At 35.7% G+C, this 26,199-nt stretch overlaps 4 protein-coding genes across 4 annotated transcripts; 3 read left to right on the top strand and 1 right to left on the bottom strand.

The window, feature by feature from the left end:
- Positions 1 to 99: 99 nt before the first annotated feature.
- LOC149968828 (uncharacterized) lies at positions 100 to 3,279 on the top strand. The gene is made up of 6 exons (XM_090168911.1): positions 100 to 283; positions 387 to 643; positions 784 to 1,428; positions 2,302 to 2,371; positions 2,913 to 3,081; positions 3,150 to 3,279. The coding sequence occupies exons 1-6, from the start codon at positions 100 to 102 to the stop codon at positions 3,277 to 3,279; spliced, it is 1,455 nt and encodes a 484-aa protein (XP_090025037.1).
- A 7,702-nt stretch (positions 3,280 to 10,981) lies between these two features.
- On the top strand, positions 10,982 to 11,581 carry LOC149968827 (uncharacterized). The gene has a single exon (XM_090168899.1). The coding sequence runs from the start codon at positions 10,982 to 10,984 to the stop codon at positions 11,579 to 11,581; it is 600 nt and encodes a 199-aa protein (XP_090025025.1).
- Positions 11,582 to 13,127: 1,546 nt separating this feature from the next.
- LOC149968826 (uncharacterized) lies at positions 13,128 to 13,613 on the top strand. Its single transcript, XM_090168885.1, has one exon. It carries the CDS (start codon positions 13,128 to 13,130, stop codon positions 13,611 to 13,613), a length of 486 nt encoding a protein of 161 aa, XP_090025011.1.
- A 6,371-nt stretch (positions 13,614 to 19,984) lies between these two features.
- On the bottom strand, positions 19,985 to 25,972 carry LOC149968825 (uncharacterized). The gene is made up of 8 exons (XM_090173418.1): positions 25,842 to 25,972; positions 25,673 to 25,770; positions 24,869 to 24,962; positions 22,211 to 22,375; positions 21,967 to 22,126; positions 21,391 to 21,605; positions 20,328 to 20,617; positions 19,985 to 20,269 (listed from the first exon to the last, which is right to left on the bottom strand). The coding sequence occupies exons 1-8, from the start codon at positions 25,872 to 25,874 to the stop codon at positions 20,059 to 20,061; spliced, it is 1,266 nt and encodes a 421-aa protein (XP_090029544.1). The 5' UTR covers positions 25,875 to 25,972; the 3' UTR covers positions 19,985 to 20,058.
- Positions 25,973 to 26,199: the final 227 nt, after the last annotated feature.

The raw sequence follows: 26,199 nt of genomic DNA, 5'->3' as shown, positions 1-26,199 counted from the left end.
AAATATAAATTTTGTTTAATCCAAGCTTTTTTTTAATAGGCAAATTTTGGTGATTTAATATTTTTTAGGTAGCAAAATATCTTACACCAAGATCAAGCAATGGAAAAACACTTCAAAAATGTCTTCCCAAACTACAGTGAAGAAGAAACAGAAAAGCTAATGGATGGCCTGGTGGATTTAGGTGTAGATTCACTTGATGATTTAAAGACTCAAGTAGAAGAATCAGATCTCAGAGAAATTCTAAAACCAATACACGCTCGAAAACTTCTGGCGTTTAAAAAAAGTAAGTGGTTTTTTAAAAAGATGCTAATGACCCTTGAATGGATTTTGCTAAATTTTACTGTCAGATTTGAAATAATTAAACTTGTTGTATTTTTTAATTACAGGTGATGTCATTGTTCCTAATTTTGGGGACATTGATGTATGCCACTATTCAGTACAGAGTAGCGATCATTCAAGCTTCCATAAAATCTCATCTGAAATTGACTCAAGCTATTCCAGGCCTTCTACCTCAGGTCAAAATCAAAGGGTTACTCGTAGTTTTGTGACTAGCACTACCTCACCTTCAACGTGCAATATTGCATCGTGGAACTTGGATACGAAAGAATTGCCCATTGAAGTGCAAAATGCACTTCATCTTAAGGTTTTTTAGAAAAGCCAGAAAGAAATGCTCTAGTTAAGCATGTTATCAATTCAGTAACTAAGGTTCTTTCAAGACCAGTGAGGGCTGATTTAAAATTAGTGGCCCAGAAAATTGTTTCAACATACCCTCAATCCCTTCAGGATCGTGCTGCTGATAATGTGCTAGGTTGTGGGTATGCAAGTTTCTTAAATCAACTTATAAATCGTACTGAAAATTCATTAAGAAATTCACATGTTAAAGTTCGACGACGTTCAAGTTTAGAACTTGAAAGTTTGGAAGAGGATGTTGCTCCAAAACGGTTTCTTTGTGCTGATAGCTATGGCTGTGTTGAATTTTCCCTCCTCCTTTCAATTCCGCAAAAAGAGAGTATGATGGAAGAAAACAAAGTTTTGAAGAGAATGTTTAAAGAAAGAAAATATGATGATGAAGTCCGCAAATTATTTAAAAAGATATACGCATTGCAACGTCTTGAAATAAATGATAATAAAGGGACTAAATATTTAAAAGTGGAACATCCATACCTGTTCACTGAGCTAGGACTTTTGGATCATGCTGAAAGACTTCTTGGTTTCCATATGAAAGATAAGTTGGTCAGTTCCTTAGAAAAAGAACTAGAGATGCACATAACCTTCTTCAAGCACCAAAAGAAGAAATCTACTGGCTTAAAGAACATATTAAGTGAATTGGCCAATACTTCAGAATGCGACTCTGAAATTAGAGCCTTGTTTTATTTCATAGCGGAATATTTTAAAGAACAATCTGACAAGCTGTTCATCATGAGCCCTGTAAGTACTTTTTAAAAGTGATACCTTTCTAACTACCCATGGACGTCAGATAGTCAGAAAAGAGCAGTGGCGCATCCAAGGGGTTATAGATCCTTACCCCCCCCCTCCCCCTCCACTGAAGGTCTGATTTTAGTCTTATTTTTTTACTAAACTTTTGTGGCTCCCCCTTCTACAATACTTTAGGCTCCCCGTTAGTAAAATATCTGGGTCGGCTACTGGAAACGTAACATGCATGACTTAATATCTTTATGGGCAACTATAGCAAACTGAACTTTCAGTTCATTTTCTTACACCCCGTTTAAGTTTTAAAAACTGTATGTACAGATTTAATTTTAGTCAATGATTTATTCATGCGAGAGGGTACTAATAATTATGTGCCCCTCGCTGAAAATGGAAATTCACAGATGTGCCAATTAGGAAGTTGTCTAGATTCAGCTTAAATTTTTTTATTTGTTGGGGTGGGGTTGCACTTGTCCGAAACACCCCGTGAACTACCTAACTTTCACTTAAAACTGCCTCATGCTGGGTATTTTTTAAATTTTTTCATCCATAATGGGTTTGTCTCGCATTTTATCTGGTTTTATTCATTAGCCATATATAGTTTAATTACTTATTATTAATTGGCTATTAAGTTTGGTTGAAATTATTTTTCTTATATAAAAATAGGAACCATCTTTAAGGGACCAAATAGTGTATGGGATTTTTAGATTTATTATAAATCTTGAATTATATAAACACTTCATTCTATTATAATTTAATTTTTTATCTTAGTGTTGCTCGTACTTTATACAAAAATATTCTTATATTTTATCTGAAATGGTCGTAGTCATATTATTTGTAAGTGTTAACTATATTTATGTACTTTTCATTTAGGAAACTGAAACATTCGCCGAAATTGAAGCTAAACCGACATTTCCAATCTATCCTTGTATTGTTGTCTTTGGTATGGTTCTTTTCAACTTAGATTATTATAACAGAACTATTTTCAAATCAAGGAAAGCTCTGCACATGCGCTGCAGGCCAGAGGGTGAAAAATCACATACCCGAGGTCTGCAACTTGAACCTGTGACCTTTGGTTAACCATCCCAATGTCTCTTCCATTTTACTACTGATGGAATGTATTAACAGACCTTGGATATACAATTTTAATAGGACTCAGTAGGTTTCTATTAGTCTCTAGGGCATATATCTCTAGTGACAAATCAAACCCAACTGAGTCCTTCTAAAATTGCACGACTGAGGCCTGTCAATACGTGTCATCACTCAGTAGTCCAATGGAAGAGATGTTGGGACAACGATTCAAAAGTCGCAGGTTTGAGTAGCATATCCTGGGTCTGTGATTTTTCACCCTCTGGGTTGTCACCCATGCGCAGACCTTTCCTTGATTCGAAAACAATTCTGTTAAAATAATTATTTGTGTACTAAATTCAAATTCATTTTATTCTGTTTAATTTATTTAAGCTAATAAGTTTTTGTGATTATAGGTTCCTCGCTTTTAACAGCAAATGAGTTTGCTGTAGGAATCGATAGCACCATTGTTATAAATGGTATTACAAGTTTTTTGTCGGCAATTGTGACGATGTTTAGTTCGTATTATGTATTCAACATTAAGTACCCTCCCGAACTGGCAATATCATTAGAATATATTCAGAGGTTTGTTGAAAAGCACTTGACCTTATGCATTTTAACATTTGAGTATAATTTAATTTATTTTTTTTTAGGAGCCTAATGTCAATTGACCCAGTTAATGGGAGTAAAGGAAAGAAAAGTGGAATAAATAGAAAAATATTTACTCTGCGAAATGCTTTTTCGGCTTTTGGTCGAATTAATGTAGATCCTGATAAAGTGTAGGATTTACCTAATGATTTTTCTTATGTATATGACCTGTAACTTCCCAAAAATCGAATTAAATGTTTTTTAACCACTTTAAGAATACTCTATTTATGCAGTTAGTTAAAACCATTTCAATTTGCAATATCTTATAAGTTAATGTAACCAAAGCAAATACTTTGAGGAGTAATTCTATAAGTAATTGCAGTATTTCTTGCAATTACGCTTAAATAAATGATTTTATTTAAGTGTAGCGCAAGAAATTTTCAGTTTTGACTTAATTTTGAGGTGAAAAAATTTGTTGTCTTTATACAAATCTTTATAAAGCATAAATTAAAAAAGGCTGGGCTATGTATGTATGTAACATTTTGTTTGTCGCCTTTAATTGTTACTTAATTGCAAAATAGTTTTTTTAAACAATTTATTATTTGGGCTATTTCAAAAATGCTTCAAACAGGTAAATTTAACGGTTTCATTACATTTAACTTTACGGCGAATACTAAATCCGAATGTGTCACTGTACTTATACGTACAATATAACCGTTGTTTACACAGCAGCAGAGTAAAATTTGCAGTTGTATGAATGTTAACTCTACGGTTAAACTTCGGTTGATTTTATAAATTCACCGTAATTTTAATAACCTTTTTACCGTAAATCCGAATGTATCATAGTACTTATATATACAATATAAACGTTGTTTACTCAATAACAGCACCGTAAAATTTGCAGTTATGTGAATGTTAGCTCTACGGCCAAATTTATGTTGATTTTACTATACTCCCGTAATTTTAATAAGCTCTTTACCGTTCATTTTACTGTAATAAAGCATTGAATTTTACTGATAAATTTGACATTTTTTTTTACGGTCAAATTACTGGCAGGTAACTGCCAGTAATTTGACCGTAAAAATTACGGTAATTTCTTAGAGTGTACACTAAACGGTTCTTTTGGTTTTATAATTCTGCCTTTTGAACTACTCCGCGAGAAACCATCAATTCTTGGTTTGGGTTCCAGTACGCGAATAACTTCAACGAGTAGACCAGTTACGTACTTCTTTCAGGGTAACTTTAAGTTACACTCTGAATGAATAACCTATAATGAATTTTCTACCGTGACAAAATAACCTTAAACCAACCAAATTTATTAAATAAACCATCACAGTAAAGATTTCATTTAATTACATTCGTAAGATAGATACCGCGAAGTTAAACATTGGGGTATGTATATTATAAAAAGAGAAACTGTATATATTTGGCTTTTTAAAAGGTCTTTAAACACGAAATTTACCTTTTCAACACTAGCTTAACGTCCCAAATCAATATTTTCTTATGTAACGGATTTTGAATAAAACAGAATGGGCGTTATTACTACTCAAAATGCTGATGGGAAGCCCTACCATTAGTCAATTAATATCTACTTTATTATGTCAGAAGTGTGTAAAGCATACTGAAAATGATAGGATGATTTACATTATGAAGACAGAAATTTGATACACTTATACTGTTAGCGAAAATGGTTTAAAAGTAAACCTTTAGGGGTGCAATTTGGTGAAACCCAGGTAATACCCTTTAAGGCTCGCTCGTGAACCTTTTTTAATGGTACAGAATTGAACCCTCAAATATGGTTTCATATTCAACCCCAAAAGGTTCAAGTGTAAACCCTTAGAAATTTGGTTATGCACCATACTAGGTACAATTTTCCGTTTATTCCCATTCGACCGAAATCCCATTCGACCGAAAGAATTTTTAAATGTAGCCCAATTGGCGGGGTGATTTGGTATTTTATTTATAAGGTATGTACTATCGAAGATCCATGTTTAGGTTAGGTTAGGTTAGGTTAGGTAAGGCTAGGTTAGGTTAGGTTAGAGTTGGTTAAGTTTACTATTTCAGTTTTGGTTCAGTTACTTTTCTCGACTAGGTGAAGATAATTATAATTATTATTGATGTATAAATACCCTCCTTTATTAGCTATCCGCTCCATTACAAACGACTTCAGTAACTAAATTGAAAACATAGCAAAAGCCAATTTATATAGCAGCGTTCGGTCAAATGGGACACATAAAAACCGCACGTTTCGGCGGAATTCGGTCGAATGGGACACCTCAAAAACCGCCTTCGGTCGAATGGGACTAAAGCCAATTTTCGTCCTTTTGAAGTTTGAATTTAGACCAGATAAGGTTTAAATTTGGTCTGTTAAGTGTTAAAAGTGAAACCCTCTATGGTTCAATTTGAATTTATTTTAGGTCTAAGCTACCGAGCTTTATGGTTCATTATTATTCCCTTTAGGGTTAAAAACACAACCCTCTGTAGTTTAATATGAGTCTGTTTAGGATTCAAAATAAAACCTTTTATGGCTCAATTTGCGTTCATTTCGCATCTAAAACGACAGCTATAGGTTATATTATCCAACCGTAAATGGTTCAATATACGTTCATTTTGGGTCAAATATACTACCCTATAGGGTTCCATTTTAATCACTTTTAAGGTTTATATTACAAACCTTTATAGCTCAAATAAAGTTGATTTTGAGTCGTAAATACTACCCTATATGTTTCAATATTATTAAATTTATGGTTTTAAACACCACCCTGATGGTTCAATTTTATCCCAGATACATTTCTAATTAAGGTAGATACTTTTTTTCGTTAAAAATTTTTAGGAGCAATTAAGAAAGAATTTGAATCAATTTTATACTCTATTTAAAAAAAGTATAAAAATTCCATTTAAAAAACGTATCATTTGAAATATTTTACTATACAGCTCTTAGTCTCGTTAATAAGGATTGAGTTTAAGGAGGATTTTTTTGGTTTATCTAATTTTAAAATTGCAATTTATACAAACTCCAAAGTTCTTTTGAAACTGAAAAATATAATATACACTAAATGCTGTGATACAAGCGTTTCAAACGGTTGAACATGGAACTTTTTCATTTTCAACTGTTACAAGCACCGGATGAAAAAAAACTGTGCTCGCTTCAACTCTGACTAGAGGTACTGAACATTCTTCGTCCTAGAATAAAAAAGCCATTATTACAATTTCGTTTTTCAAATTAAATTGACGTTAAATTTACATACATTTTATGTGAACCATAAGGAGGTATTTTCATTGAACAGAAAAGGTAATCCCAATATTGAGGCTGTAATCCTGCATTCTGAAATGATTTTTTTCTAAATTATTAAAAATTTAATTGAAAACATTTTCATCAAAACTTACCTTTAATTTTTTCGTCGTTTAAAACTTCACAATGAAGCCTTAACTTTCCAAGAAAAGCTTTTGATTTTGGTTTCTTTCCTATGAGTGATAACAATTTATCATAGTATTCAACAGCAAAGTTGATGAATAGTTTATCTACTTTGCTAGTTAAGTTTACTCTACGAGCCATTTCTTTCAGAAACTATTCATATATATAAAAGTAAATTTTCTATTTGTTAGTTTTTTTTAAATAAATAATACCTCTTTTTCGTTTTCCAAAACTGGAAATTCTAGAAAAATTTTATTTATTGATGTTGCCTCGTTGATGCACATTTTTTTCCTTAAATTTAGGGTAGTTTCCATTTTCTCGTCAAAGAAAATTTCATTTGGTTTGGTCTTCGTCCACTCTTTCTTTAATTGTGTTAAATGAATTTGTATGCTTTTCTCATCTTCCACATCCTCTTCAGCATACTTCCACTCCTTAAAGGGAATTACATATATTTTGTAAATATTGTCATAGTTTTTTAGTGGTTTTTTTTTCAAATACCCCACGTTGATGTTTTTTGGGTACTTCTATAAGATCTGAGGTCTGATTCTTTCTTTTAAGTTGAACTGCTTTACCATACGTTTCTACTGCCTTTTTAACTTCATTGTCACTGATCAAAGACTTTCTCTCGTTCTTGAGTTTTCCTAGATAATTTGAAAAGTAATGTTAACTGCCTTACAAGTCGCAAGATGACTTAGACCTGTAGTGGTGACTTGGGTATTATCCTAGCTGATTATTATTATATTATGCTGTAAATAGACAATCTTACGTAGCCTTCATTAATCATTTTTCCCTTTTCATTCCGATCAGCCAGTAAAGGATATGTTCTCCCCAAACGAGAGACCACTTCAACATATTGCATATGAGTGGGATATCTAAATTATTAAATGAAGCCAATATACCCTTTCACGTTAAATGAAAAAAAATAAGTGAGCTTACTTAGTGCGATGAAATAGATCTTCCGATAAAGTAGCAATAATAGCATTTCTGTGCCTTTCAACAGTGATTACTTCAGAATTTCGTGATTTTATAAGCTCTACTACACGATGAGGAAGATTAGGCAATTTATACACCAAACAAAACTGTTTGTCCATCGATGACCTATAGGAATCGGTGTAAAAAATAGTTGAATCATTAAAATTTATAAAATATTCCAAAAGTAAAAGATAATTTTACCATGAAGAATTTTGAGTTGAAGCAATTGCATCTGTTGAAGTAGTGGGTTGTGTATTTTCAATAGTAGAAGAGATAATATTGTTATCAATGGGAATTTCTTGTATAACCTCCACAACTTTAGCTTTAAGGGATACTTTGAGACTTGATTCATTAGGTGGTAGTTCATTCACCTCAAGATGTATCCAATCGTCGTATTTTTTACTAAAAACTTGAAGTTCTAAACTTTCTTGTAAGCCAGGTATTTTAAATGCACTCGAGATTTTTGTTAAAAGGGTGACGAGGTCAAAGTTTTCTGGTAGTTTAATAAGTTTCTTAGAAGAACCATATGTTACGTGGAACTCCATTTAGACTAAAAAAAATATTAATAATACAAAATAATGAAGAGTAAGCTTATATTTAAAAATGTCTAAAGTGGTATTGCCTACAATAATAATATCTGTAATTATATATTAATGATATATGGTATGGTTTGGCCTATATGTTGACGCAAAACTGAATTTCGAAAAAAGGCAATTTTTGTACATAATTCATTTATATCAAATGATTTGTGAACTTTTTATTTAAATCTTTAGTAGTTGATCTTACATAAAAACAAACCATGCAATATTATTTTGTAAGAGCATGTCGTAGTGGTACATAACATTTCCCCCTTAGTTCGTACATTTCTAAAGCAAAATTATCTACCTCACTGCCTAGTAACATGACGTGCCACTTGTCATAATCAATAACTTCGTAAGAATTGAAATTACTGTTAAATTGATGTGCCACACAATAGCAACAAATCGCTATACTTAAAAATTTCTGTAAGAGATCTAACACTAAAATTGTTCCTTTGTGGTAGTTGATTCCATTTATGTGCAGGATAGGAGAGCGATGTAACTGGGTTATACTTTTTAAAGGGTAGTGGTTTTTCATAAAATTTTAAAGCTCTTCGTGTAAGCCGGCTGGTAAATGATTTTTTCTTATGGCAACTGACTTTCCATGGTCAAAGAAGTAGAGCGTCACCGACAAAGTACGACTTGAAAAGTCTCAAGTTGGGCAAGCTAAAATAACTTTTTTGAATTCCATTGGGAGAGTAGTGTAACTTTATGAAAGTCAGAAATTTTGTTAATCTGGTGTTTAATGCAATAAACACCGCTGAAAAATCGAGGAGACAATGGCGAAGAAGGTATTACACGATTTAATTTCGTAGGAAGAAAAATGCGAATCAACTGCCGCAAAATCTATCTTTGAAGCAAATTATTTACAAATAAAATGTCAACTCCATGTTTTGATTATTGCCTCGACTCTTTATGTTGTATGCATATTTTTTATAAAAAGTTATTTATAATTTTTGGACTAAGCTCTTACAGAAGTGCTTAGAGTTTCGACTAACAGTGAAGAGTGACTCAATTGAAACGTTAAATATTTTAAGGCTGGGAAGAGTAAAGCTCGGTGGCTTGCTAAATAATAATTGTATATGTTCTCTACACCAAATTTTGAAGATTCAAAGGTAACACACGAACAATTATTTGAAGAAAAGTCTTGTTAAATAAAATCTTTTTTTAAAAAATGAACAATAAATTTAAAAAATGAATAATAATAGCTATAGAAATAAAATGAGGTACCAGTATGAAAGATACATTTTGGTTTGATTTTTTAATAAAACAAGATTTTAATCAAGCAAACTATTCGTTTCTTGTAAAAATGTTTTCCAGTAAAATTATAATTTTAATTTTATGTGTGCCTTTCTGAAAAATACTTGGTTTACTATTTAATCAGAAAATCAAACATTAAGTCAAAATCAGATAAGTCAATTACGTTGGATACAAAGGAAGTAAAATTCAATAAAGTGCGACGATAACATCGACAGATAATTTTCTAATAGTATTGTAATTGTACTCTACATAGTGAACTTTAACATAAATTATATATCACATACAAAATATATTGTAAAAATAACTCAATTTAAGTTATAATAAAATTTCCAACCAAGTTAATCAACTCGTAAGTTTCTTTCATGTCCGGTTTTTGGGTCAAAATGTAGCTTAAGCATTATATTTTGATTTCAACGCTAACGACATCTTTTAAAAAAAGAGCTATTACACGTCAAGCCGACACTTGGTTTGAAACTTAAACTTTGCTTTGTCAGCTAGGATTTGTGTAAACAAATATTAATCAACAACCTAGAATCTAAACGAGAGCTTAGTATTTTTGTGGGAAAATTAACATATGTAATGCATTTAACGAACATAAATTAACGTTACCTTTGAAGAGTCTGTCTCTTTTACTCTGTATGCGTTAATGGAGTTGCGGGTCAAGAAGAGGACTGTTTAACAACCGAGAGTAACGTGTCAAGGCGTGTTTACATGAAAAGGTAAACCTATATTTTGATTACGTTTTATTTATATTATAAACATTCAAAAACATAGGAAGGCTTTTTTGATCGATTAAATTATATTATAAGGTCTACAATATATATTTCGTTCAACGTTGACACAGACTTCACAAATGTCAAAGCGTTTTTGTCCTCTTTTATGATAAACTATATTTTTATTTCATTATATTTTTTGTCTTGGGTCGAAATAAAAAAGTAAAACATTTATGTCTAATTAGATGTTTCAAAATCATTTTCCAAGTTTTTTAAAAGCTAAAAAACGTTTGCAAGAAAAAATTATTAAAATGATAGAAATCGTCTCTAGCTCTCGTAGCGATTAGCAACAATTGATTCCACCGAGTTCAGTTTTTTAAGTTGCGTGAGATCTTCGAGTCTTCCAGGTTCTAGCTCAACAATAGAGGAGTTCGATCGTCATGGATTCCTTTTAACTTAAACGTAAGGCCATCAAGGGTGAAACTACAAGGATCTAAAACAACATTATGGAGCCTATATTAAAAATCGATCTACTGCCGTTGACTGATGGTGCGGTAGACTTATACGTGAACAAAGACCAGAAGTTGATATCGGAGCTCGAGACGTTGCAGGAATTGATCAATGCCAAATGCAAGAGTCAAGAGTTCGAGATACACGATACCGAGTTCAATGTTCTACTAACGAGACTGGAGACGTTAGAAATCCTTCTTGGGAATGCCAGTAGCAAGATCCAAGCAGCAACAGCCAATGTCTTGCCGGCCTCCCGGTCGTAATCGGACATTCGCTTGCCACCGATTGACTTGCCGAAATTTGGAGGCTACTAAACGGTGTCTTTGTCTTTTCACGACTTTTTTCTTACGACGATACATAACAACGCCACTCTATCAGGAGCCCAGAAGCTCCACTATCTGAAGAATTTCACCTACGCTGACGCAGCCCGCCTCATACATTCTTTGCAAATGACGGACGGAAATTATACAGAAGCGTGGGATATTTCCAATAAACGATTCAACAATACGAGAGAGATCGTGGACGCACATGTCAAGCGTCTCTTCAGTCACGCGTCCATTAACGACGTAAGTTCAACGGCTCTACGTTGCCTCATCGATACAACATCAGAATATATTAAATCTTTGAAAGTCCTACAAGAGCCAGTCCAGCATTGGGAATCAATTCTCATTTACATCGTCAAAGAAAATCTCGATGCAGAGTCCCGACGACAATGGGAATTATTCCCCACCGGATCTAAACGTCCAAAATACGATGAATTAGCGGCGATCCCTGAACAACGCGCCAGAGCTCTGGCTGCAGCTAATTCCGTACAAGGAGGATCGAGTACCAAAGACGCCTCTCACCAGAGAAAACACATGTCCTCACACCATGGAGCTATAAAATCAAGATACGTCGTCTGCAACGAAGACCATCCGATCTTTAAATGTTCAACCTTGACGAAGGCTTCTCCGGACGAGAGATGGACATTGGTGAAGAAACATTCACTTTGTTTTAACTGTCTGCGATCAGAGCATCACAGCAACGATTGCAAGGCTGGGTCTTGTTGAAGAGGCAATGTCAAGCATAACACTCTCCTCCATCGGGAGTCTGATGACCCACGGAGTTCAAACTCATCGATCAAATCTCATGTCACAAGGGAACATTCGCGTCCTCGATCAAGGATTTCAAGGGAATCCCAAATCATTCTTCCTACAGCATGAATCGAGATCCTGGAACCGAATGGCCGATCCGAATCAGTACGAGCCCTTCTGGATTCTGCGTCCCAGGCAACGTTCATCACGGAACAGAGCGTGCGGCGACTTCAACTAAAACGAACTTCGAGAAATACAAGGCCCACTTCGGATCGACGGCGACGAGACGATAAAAACTTTGGGCCTTCATTGGACACCGTCCACCGACCACTTCTCCTACTCGGTAACGGCTCTTCAAGATCGAACCACCATCACGAAGCGTACCATTCTTTCCACGGCAGCTAAAGGTCGATTGGGATGAGCAGTTACCTTTACATCTCATTTGCAAATGGCGACGGTTTATAGATAACATTCCGGAGATCGAAAAGCTATGAATTCGACGCTATATATTTAAAGACAGTCTCCACGATCGGGACAGTGCACATCCAGCTGATCTCCGCCAAGACCAAGGTTGCCCCGCCGAAAACAACGACTCTTCCCAGACTGGAGCTCTGTAGCGCCGTTCTATTGTCAAGACTGATTAAACTCGTCCAAGGCTCTCTCAAGAAGGAAATAACCGAAGTCCATTGCTGAACTGACTCTACGATCGTATTGGACTGAGTCACTTCACCGCCATAGCGTTGGAAGACGTTCGTGGCTAATTGGGTAGCCGAAATACAAGAAACGCTTCCATCGGCTTTCTGGCATCATATCCCAGGTGAAGATAATCCGGCGGATTGTGCATCGCGGGGATTACAGGCCTGCGATCTCTCTAAATTTTCCCTATTGTGGGAGGGACCACAATGTTTACGAAATCCTACACCGTTTGAAAGCAACATCAGTTCTTTGGTGGAGCAAGGTCCTCTTGGGGAGTGTAGACAGGAAGAAAGAGCCAACGAGCCAATCATCGTCACTCATTCGCAAATCGACGACGGGCTTCTTCATAAATACTCGTCCTTGCGTACTCTCGTCAACGTCACCACATACTGTCTGAGATTCAGTCAAAACGCTCGAAGCTCGTAGAACGTCCAGCTTGCCCGAATCACGGGTCCACTCAGCCAGGAGAACGGGAGATCGCTCTACGCTGTTGGCTAAAAAGAATACAGCAAGAAATCTTTCATGAAGAAATTGTAATTCTACGCAAAGGGAAAGATCTGCCGACAAAGAGCAGATTACTATCTCTTTCGCCTCCTCTGGACGAATATGGCATACTACGAGTCGGAGGACGTCTGCAACACGCCAGAATTTCTCCAGATCAAATCCATCCGGTGATCCTTCCTAGAAGAAGTAGGCTAACAGACCTGATCATCCGTCATGAACACGCGAACCAGCTGCATGGTGGTCCTCAACTATTGATCTCGATTCATCAAAGACGTTATTGGATCATTGGTATCCGGGACGCCGTCCGATTGCACGTAAGACAATGTGTGAGCTGCGTTCGACAACAACAGCGACTTCAAAACAACTCATGGGCAACCTACCTGTTCTCAGAGTCAACCCGGCACGAGCCTTTCAGAACTGTGGAGTTGACTATGCTGGTCCTTTCCAACTGCAAGTTCTTAAGGGTCGTGCCCAAAAAACGTTCAAGGCGTATATCGCCCACTTCGCCTGCTTCTCGACGAGAGCTTTACATTTGGAAGTGGTCAGCGATCAGTCAACCGCAGCGTTCCTGGCCGCCCTCAAGCGTTTCATTTCCAGACATGGAAAATGCGCCAACATCTTCAGCGACTGCGGTTCCAACTTCGTCGGTGCAAACCGATCGATAAAGGACTTCATAAAAACCATAACATCAACGTCAAACAGCGCTGCAATCATTCAATGGGCAGCAGAGGAAGGAATAAACTGGAAATTAATCCTCCAGCAGGTCCTCACTTCGGTGGCCTCTGGGAGGCCAGAGTCAAATCCGTAAAATTCCACCTCTAGAGAGTCATTGGAGAAACAATATTAAACTATGAGGAGTTCCACACGCTTCTCTGTCAAGTCGAGTGCTGTCTTAACTCCCGGACGTTGACGGCAATGAGCGCCAATCCAAATGATCTCGCTGTGATCATTTTCTGATTGGAGGACCGCTCACCACGATTCCGGAGCCAGACCTGACGACCGAGAAGACCAATTGCCTATCCCGTTTACAGCTGGGTCAGAAAATTCATCAGCACTTTTGGAAACGATGGAGCATTGAATACCTGTCGCGCCTTCAACAACGGCCGAAGTGGGTCACGTCTAAACCAAACATCGAGGTCGTAACTTTGGTCCTTCGGAAGGATGAGAATCTCCCTCCAACGAAATGGAAGATAAGCCGCGTCGTCACCGTTCATCCTGGTGCGGACAATCTTGTTCGAGTCGTCTCCGTGAAGACAGTGGACAGGTAATTGAAGCGTCCAATTGCCAAAGTGTGTCAATTACCCCTTGATTAATTGAAACGATATTTCAAGGTGGCCGGAATGTTTAATCGTCGGACTTTCATCGGTGGTCACGCCGCGTCTATCTTTATCAGTCGTTTACAAAAAAAAAATCGTTTTCTGTTTGTATTATTTTATATTTTTTAACTTTTGTATAAAAATCACCGCCGCAACGTTAATGACTAGAGTTCTGTATTCAGTTGGTGATCCTCTCTTGTAATGACGATCTATTAAGTAATAAATTTGCTATGTTTTAAATCGTTAAATGAGTTGAGTTCCTTAGACCTTTCAGTTGTTACACGTTCACGGGTATTTCCAGCGATTCAACTCCTAACGTAAAAACAATTGGTTATTTTTAAAAATCGTGCACTTATACCAATTGAACAATGATGAAAAAGTCGCCTCTCTTATCCATATTTTTCATTATTTACTACGGAGGATTTGATATTGACACGCACAAAGTCAAAAGGGTCAATTATGGACTGGCAGTTTGTAACTCTGCGAGAAAAAAGTCTGAAAATGTGTAATTTTTAATATAAGAATATGAGCTTTTTTACCATCACGTCAAAAAAGTCTTCCTCTTCCATGGAGAATGAGACGAGGCCATTGTATGAAACCCAAACCCTCAAGCTACCTTCTACATTTTGGTACCATTATAACAAATGTTAAAATAAAAATACTTCTCAACATGATATGTTCATACCAGTTCTTCGTGTATTGAGTAATTTCCATTCTTATCCATACCATCATATTGTTTGCGCTTAAGGATTATGTACAGACAAAAGGACGAATTTTTGGAATCTAATTGGCATACATACATTGACATGAACGAAATCTAAAAGATGATTAAGTCTAAGAATTAAACCTTATAACAAGTGTACTTCTCTAACTTTTGCAGATGAAAACTCTTCGGCTGGCAAAAAAGGATCTTAATTTCTTTAAACTAATGTGTAATTTACAGTTTATTTACAAATTAATACGACACTAGCACACACGTTCGGTGGACATTTCCGCAGCTTCACACGCCAATTTGAAATTAAAAGTGACCTTTAGCACTCTTTCCAGTTCACCATGACCTTTAACAAACTCCCTTCCGTTCCAATTTTCAAAATGTTAACTTTCGGGCTCGAAGACAGAAGGCGCCTCCAAGCTAAAAGTTCTTTTCCCCCGGAATTACGTCAGAGATAACGTTAAACTTCCGGGGGAAATCTTTCCCGCTTCAATTTTCTGGGGCCAATTACAATAGGCATACGTCACGACCACTTCAGCCTATGATAACTCTTAACCACGGGCCAGATGAATCAGGCTGCTGAACTGAATTGAACTAGGTCCTTTAGGGTCGCATAGATGGCGATTATTGCCTCACACTCACGTGGTGTCATTCTATGAGGTAACGATAACCAATCGTAGCGAAGGGGTCGAATTTGTACGGTCCATGTGGACGTAATGCGACCTGTGATTTCGCGCCCAAGGAAATCTCAAGAAGAAAAATGTAAGAGAGAAGGCGTGTCACAACTTTCCTAGGAAAGTCTATAGAATTCCCATGTCTAAGATGGTCGACTCTTCAAAAGTCTACCCAGCAAGAAATGACCCACTAGACAAGAAATTGACTGATACAATTACTCCTCGCCATCGATTTTAATACTATTCCAGAAATATGCCATCACTTACAATGAAATTATCGGTAAGTAAAATACTATCAATTGCGGACGTATTTCTAAGGGAAGAGCATTAGCCTATGTGCGTAAGCCAGCAATGGCGGAAAATTTAGCTATGATTGGTTCTGAAGTTAATGATATGCAAGTAAATGCATCGCAAAAATTCCTCATTTCAAATATTATGCCGGAAATACCGAATGAATTTCTAAAACAAATAATTTCAATATTCACATAGGTTAAACTCGGAAGATACGACGCAACCTCCATCTATCGGCGGAATTCGCCTACAATCCCTAACTAACCAATGGAAAGCCTTCGCCTTTACGAAATTATTACGCCTACACGATGGAAAATGCCACGGATTTGAGAGTGCCTTTGTAGAACACTACCGAAAACAAACAAATATTTTCAAATTTTGGGCATGAAGAAAATTACATGGAATTTTGATTTTTAATCGAAATATTATTACGACTTATTCAACTTCTGGCACGCGACTCCTATACGTTTAAAGAAAATAACTGACACAAATTTAATTATAAACCTCCAGATTTTAAACAATCCGTTTTACGATTTAGACTTTTACCGCACTAAGTGGAAAACACCCTTCGATCAAATAATCAGCCGTGATAGCTTAATCCCTGCCATTCCTTAAATAAAGGTCTTCGAGCTCCAACAGAACGTTCAATAACCAATCAGTTTCTGAAAATATAAAAAATAATAAACGAACAATTTACCATCAAAAACGGAAGAAATATCGAGAACAATTTACCACAAGAATGATATTCTAATTTAGAGCTAAAAAAGGAGCAAAAGTTGCTCATAAAAAAAGTGTCAAATAATAAATTTAAAGCCCTTCTACTTCCAAAATAATTAGCACTTCAAAGTAGAATTGAAAAACATTTTAATGTAACTGAATCTTTTAAAGGAAAAGTCCAGGTTGGGTAAAACTTGGGTCTATTTGAAAGATCATGTTTAAATATACCCAAAAATATCAGTCGTAAAATTGTATCTTTTTTTAATGACGAGAAATTAATTTTTAAACGAGCGAAATTTACCGTCAAGCGATCTGCCATTTTTTGTTTCGGGGTGACGTTTTAGGACTTTAATCACGCGCTGTTCGCGCTATAACAGCGCTCTGTTCCCCGCGCGCGGTCAGCGGAGGGAAGGCGAAAGAAAATGGCAGCTCGCTTGGCGGTAAATTTCGCTCCTTTAAAAATTAATTTCTCGTCATTAAAAAAAGGTACAATTTTACGACTGATATTTTTGAGTATATTTAAACATGATCTTTCAAATAGACCCAAGTTTTACCCAACCCGGACTTTTCCTTTAACTATTGTTTAAGTCCAATCTGGAAACCTTGTTTTTTCTTCAGAGAAAATAATTACAGTGGGTAATATTACAACTCCAATAATAGCACCAAAACTTTTCAATTTAAACAGTTGATGTATTTTATGTGAAAACAATCCTGGCGACATAATTCACATATTATTAATTGTATAACAACTCAGATATTTTTAGGATAAATTGTAAAGAATATGCAAAATTTATATGTCAATTTTAATCTTAAAAACCAAATGTATTGGTTTTACAAAACAGAAAAAAAAACATATTTTAAACTAATTTCGAATGTAATCAATATTTGTAAACCTGCTGTGTACTATACTTTCCAATGAAAAACCTGTGATCCGTTGCTAATGTTAAAAGACTGCTTTAACAAAAAAATGAACCTATACGCACTTACCGAATATAAATGTTTTAGAAGAAATGGTAAAGTGATTTTTAATGAGTTTCTAAATTCCGGGATATGGAACTGAAAAGATGAAAATATTGTCAAGATCCTAAAATTGTAAAAAAATGGAATAATTTACCATGTTTATTAAAATTTGAAGATAATAAATGCTTACCTATTTAGTAGGCCTAAAAACGTATCAGTAGGCCAACTACGCACAAAGGTCAAGTTTTCAATTAGTATTTAATGTGAAATCTTTTTGTTTTCAACCATTCTCTAACGTTTATTGAGTCTAATCCACATGCCACTAAATTATTCTCGTGATCAGCGTGCTTTTATGGTCGAGTTATTTTATTGTGCAGCCAATCGTAACGCGCATAAGGTTAGTGAATTGTTAACCGTTCGATATCCAAATAGAAAACCAAGGCACAACACCGTACTTGGAGCGAATAGATACCAGAATCTGAGAAATGATTGGGTTACATTCGTTTTAAATTTTTAAGCGGAAGAGAAGGAAACAGTCACCAGCGTTGGAAAACGTCCGATTGAGGGAAACTATGAGTTATTGGGATGATTGTTTTTTTTCGCGGGAATTATGGTGCTCATTTTGATCACGAGGGACATTTTGAGCTACAAATCGTTTTAATATTGCCTTGACCAATAGAAGGTCAATGTTGGCGCTATCATATAAATATAATTTTGAAGGATAGATTTTATCAAACTTATAAGTTTTGAATACAAAATGGCGGCCATTTTTGATACTAACTGTCTTTGTGCGAAAGAACCATACTTAAGAAATTTAGTGTATCATACACCGATTTGTGTGAGTTTATGTTAATATAACAATAATTTGATATAAATTCTATATAAATTGACTTGGAGTTTAATTATTTTAATTTAAAAAAGATTTTAAAACAAACTTTTTAATTTTGACGACGAAAATATATAGAAATGTTCAACGTATTTAAAATTGTATTTTATATACTAAACCCATTTTCCAATATTAGAGGTCAGTTGAAGTATAACGTCTTGTGGGAGAGTGATCTAATTTGTCTCCATATATAAAAGTCGCGAGGGTTTAAATCGGGAGATCGCGCCAAGCACGCAACGATGACTCCTCGACCAATCCATCTTTGGGATACGATTATTGAGGGCCAATTACTCAGAAGCCAAGACTTTTGGGACCCATGTGAGAGATAGCTCTCAACCAATCAGCGAATTTCTCGGCATTGGCATTGCCATCAGATTAACATTTTTAAGTAAGTTGATACCTTTTTAGTATTTTTGAAAGAATATACCGAGGAAAGGCAAAAAAAACGAACATGGAAAGTAAACTTTCTACGAAATATACATAACACAACATTTCCACCTTAATAGACTACCGCTTTTATTGTAAGTTAGAAAGGATGTACAACCATCAGACAAAAAAATCAGGAAATTACTCCTTTATGAAATTTATTATAATTATGTAATATTTTAACCATTTTTTACTACCATATTTGCCTCATTAATAAGGTTATACGGCAGAAAGACAAACCAAAAATATATGGAATGTGAAATTTCTACAAAATATACGTAACATAAGATATCCACTTTAATAGACTACCTCTTTTTATTAAAAAGGTGTTACAAAAATATCACGAAATGTGGTATGCCTCCGGTTTGAAAGTAATAATAATTATGTAACGTTTCGACCTAAAAAGACTATCCTAAATGTCTCTTTAAATTAATAAGACGATCTAATAAAAATATATAATCTAAAATTAATCCTTTTTAAACTAAATAAAATATATAACATTTTGGCCTTTATTTACAACCCCTAGGTGATTACAGAAAATCAATAATAAAAAGAGATGAAATTGTTTCTAATTTCACGTAATGCATATAAAATAAACTATTTAACGCTGAAAAGCCAAGCCCAGACTTTCGGGGGTAAATAAAACATGCATGGTTGCCTTGTTCTTTTTGACGTAGAGACGATTTATGAAGTTATTTTAAATTTGTTTTTTCAGTTCGAAAATATTTTGTTGCCAATATTAGTTTCGGCAAAAGTAACGTAATAATGATAAAGATGTCATTTTTCTGATGTATAATATTCTGGCTGAACCCTTTTTTTCCACACTAACATTTAAACCAGCTCTGACTTGGATTTGTAACGACACTGAGTAGTAAATTATGGGCTTCGGTAGTAGAATATTTCACCTAGCTTATATTTTGGACGCAGGGGTGCTCTATGCTGAATAAGTCCTTGACTGCGCAATAACTCTGAAAATCAGGTCGGCGATAATGTTTGTTAATTGCCATATTTAAATTATTATTTTGTTACTTATGGTGTCAGGGTCAGACAATATATTTAATTGTATGATTTGTTTTTTCAGACAGTGACTTCGAGTATAGTCATATGCTGTTTAAAGTAAGCTAATTTTTGCCCCTTTGAAATATAGTAAACCCCGGTCAATTCAACAATTTTATATATAATAAAAGAACACGACATTTTAAAATCCTGGTGATTAATTGAAGAATTTGTTAAGAAAGCATTGAATATATGGGCAATCCACGACGTTCATTTCAGTTCACTACTAAATACCACTGAAAAATGAATATCACAATCGACATAATGTGACCAAAACTATAGACGTAAAATTGGACGGAGAACGCTTCGAAGCCTAAGACGTAGAGTTCCTGAACGACATCTTTGTTGGTGAAACACTTTTCACCCTTCCAACATTCAAGGCGCAAATTGTAAAAAATAACTGCGCACTCAAACAACCGTTGGGCGCTGCAAAAGGAAAATAATATAGTCTGTAGCACCGTACAGGTAGGGTGAACAATCTTACGTGCTCTTAATTGTGAGCTTGTAATCGTTCCTCAGGTCCTTTCTCATGGGAAAGCCCAGAACTGTGGTGTACAGAGGCTTGGTGGACAGATAAAAGTTACCTTGCTGTATGTTACAGTCCGCAAAATACCTGCTTCCTTCCACAATAACGTGTCCCGGCAAGACACCGACTAGCAGATTGTTCCTGATTTTGCCCGCTAGGTCGGGAAAGTCCATGTCATCGGGGTGCAACAGCGTTTTAAAACTCGTCACTCTTCCCCAAAGACGTCGTTCTACGTCGCCGGTGGCAGCCTGAATGATTCAAGAGAGATGATTTTTAATTCATTAAACCAGAATTAACTGCGTTTTCCTTTAAGGATCGCAGTATTCCGTTTAGGTACACATTTGTCATTTAAATATTTCGGTAAATTTTGTAGGGTGGGCTTAGTGGCTCCTTATAATGATTTGACCCGTCCACTTACAATTTCTGTGGACGGTGTAGTACAAGCGGAGCTCTCTTCAAATAATGGATACCATAAACAGGGCACTTGGAAACCGCGCTCCATAGAGTCCACACGAGCCTTTATTAGTAGTTGACAACTTTATGACAACCATGCATATCTTTCATATTAAGTAAGATGCCATAGCGAATATAAAATATAAAAGGGAACGCAACCCTTCTTGAGTATAAGAATTAAACATTTAACTCGAGGAAACTCAGGGTTTGACCAATTTTTTTGATTGATGATGTTTCGTTTCGAGCCTAGGCCCTTTTTCAATCCGCAAAGGGCCATGACAAGAAGCGTCCCCAATTAATAAAATAGTTAACATTTGAGGTTTTATGAGAATAATAATTATACTTTCTGTTAAGGGTTCGACTTTAGCTTTATCTGATCAATTAAATCCTAACTGAAACTACCCCTCTCATAACGCCAGCTTTATAACCTTCTGATAAATTTTAAAGATTTGTCAAAGCTACAGTTTCCGTTCCTCCTCTAAATATTTCTTGGCTTTTCCTTCACGGTGAAAATTTGCTGACTTGTCTCCAAGCGGTCGAAATTAAAACGCCTCGATAAAACACGAACCTTTAGTTTGTGGTGAGGAAGGCTGTTTTCGGCGACGAGGAAAGGCAGGTCGGGGAACTCTAGCAGGTCCTGACCTTCGTTAATGCGAAAAGGTTTGGCCGGATGGGTGAGCTTGGACAAGATGAAACTGTTGAATCCGGCTCGAACAACGACGCACGTCAACATCCACGAGACAAGATGGAACCGAAAGACCATTTGCGCTGGATAATCTATCGCTTTAGTTGCAAAAAATGACAATGCGTTTACGATCATTAAATGTGTTTAAGTTGAATGCTGATGGGGGCATAATGGTTTTTTTTATCAAAGTTGATATAAATTAATCAGTTATTTAAATCAAATGATTGTTTTAACAATTGATTCAATTAACTTTTTAATTATCATATTAATCTACGGTAAAACATTATTTAAAATTTAAACTGCTTCGAAAACAGCGCTTATTATTCGGAAATTTATCTCGCAAGTTCTCAAATGATTTCCTTTCACTCATAATTAACTTGATCTGAGCGGGAGATGGGGCAGTTTTGGAGCAGGCCATAGAAAAGCGTCTTCAGATTTGTCCCACTTTCAGAAAATTACCTTGACCCACGGCCACCTTGAATGAGATGAAAAGCGTCTTCATGGTTGGATAAGGCTTCAAATTAATATATCTGCCTTTAATGAGCTCAGAGGAGACGATATCGAAAAGACTCCACACGACGCCAATTAGAAATATACATCCGATAAACAACAACCACAACTGTGACGCATTAATTAAAATCGAATTCATTGGATAACGAGAGAAGGTTATAGAAATAGAGACGTCCTTGGACACCTAGCTCACCGGCACACTGAGGATGGTTATCATAGCGAAGAAGAAGAACTCGAGCTTGAGGGCCTTGTGGGAGCTGAAGATTCTCCACTCGTCCACCAACATGACGTTTGTAAAGTCCAGATACTCAAAATTATCCTCAGTAATCGTAAATAGATTGACCGCCACTTCGGCTTCCTGTTTAAAAGCAATCGTAAATAGCATTTAAAACGTGTATGTTTCAATAGTGTTACCAAAAATTAAACTGCTTTTTTATCACTTAACCTTAACTTAGATAATGCTCGTCTGTGTGAAAAAGTGTCAGGAAATACCTAAAGCAGGTGAATTTTTACTACAAAAGATGAGTGTGATGTTATACAACTTTATTCATTTTTTTACCATTGTCGAAAAAACGCACCAAGGTTCAAATAAGGTACTCAATGCGAAAGTGAAGTTTAGAATATCTACAGACCATTATTATCAAGTATCTTAAATAATTCTTGATAATAGTACGTACAAGATGTGTGGGACTATAGACCTATTGTGAATTCCATAATATTTCATAAATATTCGTGTTTCCGATGGGGTAGACAAAGATCATATGTAACATAATCACTCATAAGAATGCATCTGTAAAACATTTTCATAAAGGAATTTTCAATGACACATTGCATTTTACGGAACTTACAATAAGTAGGCCGAAAATTGAGAAATTCTTGTAATCCTTGTACTTTTCACCATGGAAACAAAATATCCCGGTAGCGATGCATAAGCTCAACAAAAGATTGCAAAAGCCATAAACAGGTCAGGGTTAAAGCGCGTTTTAAAAACATGCTTCGGTAACTTCCGTGTCCCTTCTATAAAGTTGAGGGCGCATTTTTCGTTAAGAAGTTGTAAATGACCTAATTTACCTCATATCCGATGAACCAAGTTTCATTAAAAGATACCTTTCCGGTTAACTTATAAGTAATTATGTTACATGTGCTATTTAAATTGTGAAAAGTGCGATTTATAGAAACTACTCCCTGTCAAACTTTTTCCTTTAAATATAGATGTCATTAGAAAATCCTGGGAAAATTCTACATAGTTAAAAACTGTAGTATTTTTTATAAAGACGCTTTACTTTGATATTTCTCCTTTGCCGACATTGACGAATAGGTCATAAAGTCACCAGTTTGGTAAAAACATTGTTAAACCAAATTTTTTAATTTGTCACCAAAGCTCCACCACTTGTTACTAATTGGTGTGAAGTTAAGTGGCAGGATGAGACCCATGATTATAACGAAAGAACTTTGACAATATACAAGAGAGACAAGAAAAATCTTGACGTGAGAAACTCCATTTACGGTCATGTGATCGTGACTTTAAGTAAAACTTAAAAAGTAGTCAAAATAAAAACCAGGTGCGTGTGAAGGGAGAGCTCGACACCGCTGTAATCACCAACCGATTTTCGTCGAGACGTGTACTGTAATTATGTGCACTAAGCTGACAAGTACAAGGGTTGGCATATGAAACCATTTTAATTGTTATCTTAATTTCGTATCCATCTGGCTAATATAATTTATTTTAACTGAATCGTATAATTATTGTTGGGTTCATTTCTTTTTTCTAGTATGCTTAAACTGTCTTCTGCATGGTTATTTCGGTGGATTATTGTTTCCATGTATGTATTAAATTGTCGGGATTGCGTTATGTTATAGTGTCGGGGTTATTCGGAGGGATGGGTCATTTCTGATATAGAAAAATAAGTGTTATCAGTCTATTTAAAACTTATAGATCTAGTTAACAGTCGGCACTCGTTATAGTTGTAGTTGTAGTCACTTATGTTAAGATTTGGCATTGCTATCGGAAAATGTTGTTACACCAGGGAAAATACTAAATTTCCAAACATTATCATGTACCCTATACACTCTTTTTCGCGGTATTTTCCTGGGCACGTCCATGTTGGATTTTCCTCTCTCAGCCTTATCCTCCTTTACCGCAACCCAAAGAGTGGATGCTAGACTCCCCGTGGGGGGCAGAGGCAATGGCCGACGAGCAGGAGGCAAATAAGAGGGGTAAAATAAAGGCGCGAAAAAGAGTGAATAGCCTCGCACTGCGAAATAGTTTCCTCATACTTTCCTATATAACAAACTTGTTTCATAGTTTTCCAGCTTTTATTTATAAAAATCAGTAGGGCTTTGATATTTCAAGCACAGTACGAGGGAAGGTGAATTACGAGCCAAGTGTGAACGAGATAAATCACCCTAAAAGGGAGTCTTGGACTGTCGGCTTGTTCGGTCTTCCGCTGTGGTTGAGATGTTTTAAAAATTAGCTCGATTAGCAAATATTCAATAAAATTGGTGTAAATTTGCGCTAATTTCTTTAATAAATGTACTCTTATTTTGCGCCTATTTTATAAAGCCTATTAAGAAATTTATGTACTATTTTTAGTTTTAATTGTCAATTAATATTTGATTTATTTTAGCAATAGTAAAAATAGCTCTGTTAGAAACTGTAAACACTAACATAAAAGCCTCCAAAAGAAGCGAACTACGTATTACCGTGGAATAGTACATATTTTGAAGATTCATTTTTAAACGGAATGTGAGGATAAAGGATGGAATCGAAATTTGTAAAACTAGATTAACTCTCAAATCTCTCGCCGATCCAAGTCTCTGCTATTTTGATATCTTTGAATGCCATTCTTACATTTCTGAGTAAGTGTCCGAGGACTCCAGAACCATTTCGCTCCCCGTGGACCATTCCATAATCCATTAAATCATCCGTCGTCACCAAGTAGTCACTATTTGAACGGTAGATAGTTAATAGATAGTGGATAGGCGCTTCAATAAATGCTGCTCTCTTTTTCTCCCCTCCCCCTCCTATGCGCTAGCGTACGAGTCACTGAATAAAACAGTGACGTGTGTATGTTAGATTTATTTTAAAGCTAAAGTTTATAGCGAAGGGGCATTATTTTCTTTCAGGAGGAGCGTGTAAAATTGAACAAGCCCTACTATATTGAAGTCTTAAATGAAGCACGCTTATAAATTTACTCCTTCTAGGGAAATCACTAAAAAGGTTTTATTTAAGCGTCTATTTAACAAAGCAGTTTATACAATTCTGGCAGCGGCCCAAGGGGGTGTAACTTCGTGGATAACACCGGACGTAGTAACCACAAACAAGCTTTGGCTTTATTTCGGTTTCGCATTAAGTCTGCCTTATTCGGTGTGGAGAAACAGTGCTGCCAGCAAACGTTTCTTAATCTCCCGAAAAAGGCAGCAGCGTTGCCAAATTGATATATTTTGTTTTGAAATACAACGAAAATGGCGGGCTTTTGTTTTTCTGACAATTGTAGATGTAGGAATCGACATGAGCTTTAAACGGAAATAACGCCATTAACACCGGCAATGGCGACCGAGATAAGTTACCCTTTTGAAGCTACTCCACGAATAAAGTTAAATTAAAGCAGATAATCTAGTAAATTGTTTTGTGGTTCCTACACCACTTCATTACCTGCAGTTCAACTTTCGAATAATTGAATAGGCGAATAGAGCGTAGTGTCCCGAGATGAGTAAAGGCTTTTCTTGCTCCACCATGAAATACAAAGGAATCTATAAATATTACACAAAAACCAATCTCAGATCTGCAAATCAATTACTTTTGCAAATCAATTTGTACTTACTTCTGTGGCGCAAATTCGTATCATATTGTTCATTGTTGGTTCTTATAACTTGACTATTCGTTCAGGTTCTAGACTCGAAAGTTAATGGTTAAAGAGGTAACTTCGTACAGTTACAATGAAAAAAGTCCCATTGGTTTTAAAGTTTTAGCTTTCCGGGCCCTTATAGTGTTTTTCTTTACTCTATCTTATGTCAGATACTACATAACGCTGCAGTATATATTTAAAATTTTAAATCTAAAATACCCCTAACCCTTATTGAATCCTGGCTGCACCAATTAATTTCTACACGAGTAGAAAGGAAAAATTCGCATAAGCATTTTCCACGTCCATCCTTAACTGAAGAGTTTCCTTAACTTTC

This window comes from Leiobunum rupestre, chromosome 1 (genome assembly GCF_980474605.1).
Source record: "Leiobunum rupestre chromosome 1, qqLeiRupe1.1.hap1, whole genome shotgun sequence".
NCBI classification, from domain to species: domain Eukaryota; kingdom Metazoa; phylum Arthropoda; class Arachnida; order Opiliones; family Sclerosomatidae; genus Leiobunum; species Leiobunum rupestre.
The sequence above is the reverse complement of the archived record's forward strand: the minus strand, read 5'-3'. Positions and strand labels throughout refer to the sequence as shown.